The 7,195-nt window shown below is 31.6% G+C and overlaps 1 protein-coding gene across 1 annotated transcript; it reads right to left on the reverse strand.

Annotated features, from left to right (window-relative positions):
- Positions 1–5,777: 5,777 nt before the first annotated feature.
- LOC131618537 (MLP-like protein 34) lies at positions 5,778–6,622 on the reverse strand. The gene is made up of 2 exons (XM_058889741.1): positions 6,377–6,622; positions 5,778–6,298 (listed from the first exon to the last, which is right to left on the reverse strand). The coding sequence occupies exons 1-2, from the start codon at positions 6,561–6,563 to the stop codon at positions 6,009–6,011; spliced, it is 477 nt and encodes a 158-aa protein (XP_058745724.1). The 5' UTR covers positions 6,564–6,622; the 3' UTR covers positions 5,778–6,008.
- Positions 6,623–7,195: the final 573 nt, after the last annotated feature.

Consider the following 7,195-nt stretch of genomic DNA (forward strand, 5'->3'; position numbering starts at 1 on the left):
TTGCTGCGAATTTTGATTTGTAGTTTCGTTTTCTGTTTGAAATGTATAAACCGCAGAAAAATCCGCAGGTATTCCTGCGGAATTTTCTGCCATTTCTCGTTCCGAAAGAAAGTTTAGTTTATTTAAGAAAGTCCCAGCAAAATCCGCAGGTAAATCTGCGAAATATTTTTCGCAGGAAATTCTGCAGATAATACGTGTATTTCTAGTAGTGATTCAATTTAATTCAGCACTGTTCAATTCTATTCTACTATGTTTTTGTTCATTATTTTAAAGAGAATGTGAATGAATATATCAAGATTACGATAAATTGGATGAATAGCAAGGAGTCAAATTAATAATAACAACAAAAAGAAGAAGCCAAAGTTCGGACTCATCAAGATTGGCTGGCACTTACCTGAAGATTTGACGCATGCTCCACCTGCCTCAACTCAACCTTGATTAGTAGTTCAACAACTCATCATTTTTGAAATGATTTGCATCTTGATTGACTTCAACAACACACTTTATTTCATTTGCTCATCACGTTTAGATTTGGAGATTTAAAAAATAAAATACATAATTTATAGATTAAAATAACATGGAATGTAGTTTGAAATATGGTTTATTGATGCATAATTATGTATTTATATTACAAAAATTATCAAGATATCAAATGCTAAGACTACTATTGCAAAGTACTCCCTCCGTGTCTTTTTAAGGGTCACTTTTTAGAATTTTTATTTTTATTTTTTTAAGTGTTATTTCAAAGTTTAGAATAATATTATGAGTAGTTTTGTCAAAATTATTCTTAATCATTTATTATATAAAAAAGTTAAATAAATTAATAAAAATTTAAGGATAATATAAACAAAAAGGTAGTTATTATTTAGAAACTAACAATATTTATTAGTTTTTTTTGTGTAAAAAGCAAAAAAAAAAACTTCTATTTTTTATCATAAGTTGTTTGAAAAAAAAATCATATTTAAATATAAGTCGTGTTACAATTTCAATGAATAATTGATGATATTTTTTCTATGATATCCTTAAATATTTATTATTCTATCTCCTTTCAATTATGTTAATTTATCTTCCACATGTCATTAATGAAGGATAATTTTATAAAAACCTTCATAATTTCTCATTTTCATATAACAATTATTATTTTTCTTAACACGTGTGAAAAGTTTAAAACGACTTATAATAAAAAAAGAAATAGTAATACTTAAAAAGCAACAAACAACAAAGGGAGTAATAAATATTTCAACATTAAATTTGAAATAAGATAGAATAAACTCCCTAGGCAACTCAAAACAAGCTTATTTGGGTGCCTTTACTTCATCAATACCTTTTGAAACAGGCAAGCAAAAAAAAAAACCTAAGAATAATACTCACTACGATAGATTGGTAAGACGATTCTCCAATTTAGAGAAAAATATCGAGAAGAACCCCTACCCATAAAGCATGATAAAGAGTTTCCTCATTACTCCACATGATCTATGCTTTGAGTTTAATGAACTTGGTACATAAACAGCGGAAAGAAAATAAAATAAAAGTTAAATGACTAAAATTAAAGAGATATTGTTAGAGAGATGACACCGAGATTTATACAGGTTCGGTTAAATGTTGGTTTACTCCGATTCTCAAGAGATCTTTTTGAGATTTTTAATAATAATCTCGAGCATTTATATATTATGCCTACGAACCTTCGTTACAAGCGAATAAGGAGATTTTAAATTAGCTTATCCCCTAACCAAACAAGAGTTTTTCTGTGGGCTAAACTCGCGAACCAACTTGAGATTTTATTGGGGAATCTGAATAATCAACCAAAACTTTTATTGGCTAAGTTCTAGAACTAAACAAAGATTTTCATTGGTTTATAACCAAACACACACCTTCAAGAGAATCACACTCTAGAAATATACAATGACACGAAACTAATACAATATTTCCCTACAAGTAGTTTTCACTCACAAGACACTAACAAAATCTTAGTGAAGGGAAAATATGACTACGAAAGGAAGAGCGTAATAAAATAGTAAGAAATAAGAAAACTCCGAATTCTAGTGTATTTTCGATTGAGGAGAAGTTTCCTTTATAATGGAGAAAATAAGGTTAAAAAAGGAAACAATCCATGGGCCGAATTAATTAAATAATCGACTGGGCCAATAATTATTTACCTTAAATAATTGATTGTTCAAGCCACAAATGGAAGATTTTGATATTTAGCTGTTACTAATCCTTAGGAGATCATCCTAACCAATTTTAGAGTCAACCTAGTGAAAATAATCGATTAAGTTGTTAGGTATAATTGATTATTCAATTGGAAAAATTCTTTCAATCAATTATACACACCCTTAATAAGTTGGCTAGGCCTTAAAATTTTTTTCGGTGATTTTATCAAATAAAGAAAGATGCTAGAAACATTTTTGGTATGTGTGAGTTGCCTTAGAGCCCGCTTAGGAGTTGAGTTTTGGAGAGTTTTAGAGGGAAAGGTTTTGGATAGTTGCGTCTATATCTTGAAATGTATTTGGTATTTTTAAAAAGTTTAAAAACAATATGATTTTATATGCTAATATAGTATATTTTTTTAAACTTTTTAAAAATATCAAACACATTTCAAAATAGAGACGTAGCCCTCCAAAGCTTTCCCCTCTAAAACCCTGATAAAACCAACTCCCAAACGGACCCTAGTATCTTAGGAGTTACTCTCCTACTTTCACAAGACTTCGGTCACTCAAACAAATAGGACTTTGCGAGCTTTCACCTTCCCCTCTTTCACAACTTTGATGCTTTCAAGTTCCTTTACCAAATATCGATCATATAAGCACTTCACTAGAACCTCAAATATTCTACTTGATGAGGTTTGGTATATCTTCAAGTTAATTACCATCACCATATAGTTGGAAAGATATCACCACCGACTTTAACAAGCATCAACGTTTTCGTCATCAAATCATCAAGATGGTCAACGTCATGATCTTTCGCTTCACACCTATAGGCACATAGATCCTCGATAAGATCAATAAAAATTTAAAGAATAAGTGAATGATAACGACTAAATAATAATGTCTATCTTAAACATTATGCTCAACGTTTAGATACCTTAACGAGTAAGGTTTAACTCATATATTCATTATTTATTTTTGATGTTAATATGAGAGTATCTATGTAAATGTGAAATTTCTAGATATTGTATTATTTTCTTTCCATTAATTATCATAATATACAACGCTTGCATTTCACACGAGCATAGGTCACTCAATTTATAGGGTATCAGATATTCAAAAGTCAAGCTTCAAATGTCCAATAGTCTTGCATTCATGATGTGACATGATCTTCCCTAGTAGACTAAAACACAAAAAATAACATAGTTCTCCATCAACGCGCTTAACAAGAAATGAACGTGATAAGTGACAATTGAGGGTTCCATTGATCAATTCCTAATCATAAATCAAATCAGGGGGTGCTAATATGTTTGTCTTGATTGGTTGCAAGTGTCATTGTCCCCCGTAAATTCCTTTTAACGATATTATAGGACATTCCCTCAAAATTGGGAAAACTTCTTAATTAACACTACCTTTTCAGTTTATCCCCAACTCCATCATTTTGTCACACCTTTGTATTTGGTCTACTAATAGTTGCACTTTGTTAATCTTTTCAACTTGAATCCAATGTTGATTAGGAGATTTTACCAAGATTTAAGATCTTACCCTTGAACATTTATTAGGATGTATGTGAATATATATATTAGTGAGCCCTAACAATCTTACCCTTCAACAACCTCTTTCTTATATTCCCATTTTCCTATGCCGTGAACCCAACAATTTTCCACATTGAATTAAATCTTCAATGACATCTTTCAGTTAGATGCATTTCACTGTGTTATGATTGTTGCTTTTATACAAATGATAATGCCTTGATTTGTGTAGGCCAGGGCGCTCACTGACCTTCTTAGAAAATTTGAGTTCCTCTTTGCAGAATTATTTGTTAATACTTTCTTGGAGGATACACTCTCTAGATGTATTCAGAGGTAGGGATATTCGCGGTGCGGTTTGGGCGGTTTTGACCAAAAAATCATCCGAACCGCAAGAGAAAAAATCACGCGGTTTGGTTTGGTTCGGTTGGCTCTTGGAAAAAAACCAAACCAAACCTATGCGGTTTGGTTCGGTTGGTTCGGTTTTTTACAAATATTTTATCGAGCCATACATACACATATAAATAACAATATAACTTTGTATCTAGACATTCATACACTATCAAATAACAACAAAACTCGTCATATTTTGACAACAACTTTCCATTTAATATGTAAAAATTAAATTAGGCAAAAGTGGAATAATAAACGTAAAATAATAGCATAAAACAATATAATAATTATGATAATGAAAAAAAATAGAAGAGACGAAAGATGAAGATAAAAAAGAAAAAAGAAAAGAGTTGAGAGATTAGAGAAGAAGATGTGCGATAAAAAAGAAATTGAAATAGAGAACATTTGCATAAAAATGAGAAGGTGAAAAAGAAAGAATATAAGAGAGTAGAGATTAGAGAAGAAGAGGGAAGATATATGTGGCAAAGAAGGCGCGATAATGCTATTAGAGATTTGAGAAGATCGGGACTGAAATCATATGTGTAAGGATGAGAAAATTGTTTATAATAATAAAGTTAAGGTATAATAGGTTTAAGTTTGGGTTGGACGTGAGTTAAGTAAACGTTAGGTTGTAATATAATGCGGTTTAATTCGGTTTGGTTCGATTTATAAAATACAAACCGCAAACCGAACCAAACCGTGCGATTTTGTTAAAAAAGGACCAAAACAAATCTGAATCAAATACGATTTTTTGCGGTTTCGGTTTGATTTGGTTTAGTTTGAGATTTTCTATTAAATTAGGTTAGTTTTGAACCCCATTTTCAGAGGCCTATAGACTCGATATCTAGAGGGGGGCCATTTTCTAATCACTACTTGGCCGCTGATCCCTCTTTCTTTCTTCGATGACTTCTTTTTTTTACTTTCTTCGGATCCCTCCTTACGCTTTGTGGGAACATTGACCCTTTATGAAGTCTTAAACTAATTTTTTTCACATTTTGTCATCGACGTCTTTCACCAAATTTTGAACCCAAGCTTATCATATGTTCCCATTCTTAGGGGGCATTTTGAAGCTTCTTAAATGAAATAATCGTTGCTAATTATGGTTAACACATTCTTGTTGGAGTGTCATCTTCATTCCAAAACCTCTCAAATGATACCATGGTGATGAATCTCTACACTGTCTGCTATGGTGGCTATGATGACGATGGGTTTTGGAGGGTGAATGTCTGTGTGGTGCTAGAGAACGAGATCTGTATCACCTGTGGTTTCAGGTGTTATGTCTGCGGGAAGATTCCGCTTGATCCTCATCATAAAACATCATTGTTTCATTGTCTACCTGTGTCGGTCCCGACACATCCTTCGTGGCCATGGCTACATCTGAGGACTGAAATCATCCGTTTAAATCCACCTTCGTGAGTCGAAGGAACGTGGATATCCTCAAGGGTAGAAAAACTGCCAATGGTGGAGGTGGGGGAAGTTGTTCCAGGGGTGATATGACACCATTTATTTTTTTAGGGACTCTTAGGAATTATGGCTATCTCAATCTGCTCTTTTCTGATTGACATGAGGAGTGATCTGAAATCTAATGGTGAGTTATGTTAGACTCTTGGTATAATTTTATTTGTCATTAAAAATAGTGATAATAAAGAAATTATGAATACAAATAAAATGTTTATTGTAAAAAAAATTACTCGAACAAGTACTACTACTATAAACTAAAAAAGCACATATATATTTATTATTATTGATATGCATCACACAATTTAAGAGGCATCTTCACAAGAAACATACAAACTTAAGAACAACATCAGCCAATAAGCGTATACACAACAACATCATTAAACAAACATCACACTTATTTAATTATAAAGGTGAAGTGAACACTTAATTAAGCCAACCCCAAAGTTGCACTAAGCCATTACTTCTTTATTTATTACTTTCTTTAATCCTTTCGAGCGACCCTTGCCTTGGAAAGATTAACATCAATATCCTTAGTGCATTTGCTAAGGTAGTCCATCCATCCATTTGGAGGGTCAATATCCTCATTGATTTTCTCATATTCAATTGCCCATTTAGCAGCAGCAGTACCATCAGCCTTATCAGTTACTTCCAGAATGAGCTTAAAGACCTTATAGTGCTTATCAATGTCTCCACCAAACAGCTTCCATGTGTTCTTTTTGTTCTGTTCATCAACTTCTTCAATAGTCTCATAACATGTGTGTACCTCATCACCTGTTGTCATGTCACATAAAAATTATAAACAAGATGATTTGGTTTGCATGTTTAAAGAATTAGAAACACAGTAGTTACCTATGACATAAGTCCAGTGTTTAACTGTTTCAGTGTCATGCCAGTCTTCACCTTCATGCAGCTTGGTATGATGAATTCTTTCACAATGGTTTTGAACTTCGTGAAGTTCTGATTGAAATAGTTTGTAGAACTTTTCAGCGGGAGTTTTGATACCAAGTTCAGTGATAAGTTTGCCAGCTAGAACCATTTTTGGAAAGAAAAACTAAGCGATGAAAGAGAAGAAACAAAGGTTGATGTGAGGAAAGTGTATGCAACCCTATGCCTTAAATAGAAACTGAATTACACTTTTTGGCATCAATTTGAATTACTCATTTTCTCTTGGAAATCAAATTTTCTTATTTATATTATATTATTCCCTCCGTCCCATATTATTTATCGCAATATCTCATTTCACACAAATTAAAAAGAGTAATAAATAAAAGAGAGAATATTAAATTATCCTAATTAACTATTGATCTATTTAAAATAACATTAATATTAAGTGAGAAAACAATAAATTAGAGAATACAATTGAAAAATTAAATATAAAATTAAATCGGTAATACTCCCTCCGGCCTTATTTATAACCAACGATTCTTTTTTTAGGTTCATTGAATAATAAATGTATATGATCTTTTATATAGACTAGATACATTCATCATTCAATAAATTTAAAAAGAGAATTTTTGCTTATAAATCATACCGGAGTAGTATAAAATAACATATATTTTAGGACAAATTTTTTTTGTATTAATTATATGATTGTCTAATATGAAGTTATCAAAATGGACCTAAAAGCTGGGCCACATTAATTATATGCTTTTATAAAATAGTAAGATT

This window comes from Vicia villosa, linkage group LG7, assembly GCF_029867415.1.
Source record: "Vicia villosa cultivar HV-30 ecotype Madison, WI linkage group LG7, Vvil1.0, whole genome shotgun sequence".
Classification (NCBI taxonomy): domain Eukaryota; kingdom Viridiplantae; phylum Streptophyta; class Magnoliopsida; order Fabales; family Fabaceae; genus Vicia; species Vicia villosa.

Excerpts from the sequence above, each read along its gene's own strand:
- LOC131618537 (XM_058889741.1), bottom strand. The coding sequence starts at position 6,563 with ATGGTTCTAGCTGGCAAACTTATCACTGAACTTGGTATCAAAACTCCC. Across the intron at positions 6,299-6,376 it reads ACACTGGACTTATGTCATAG|GTGATGAGGTACACACATGT; the intron begins GTAACTACTGTG and ends ACATGACAACAG.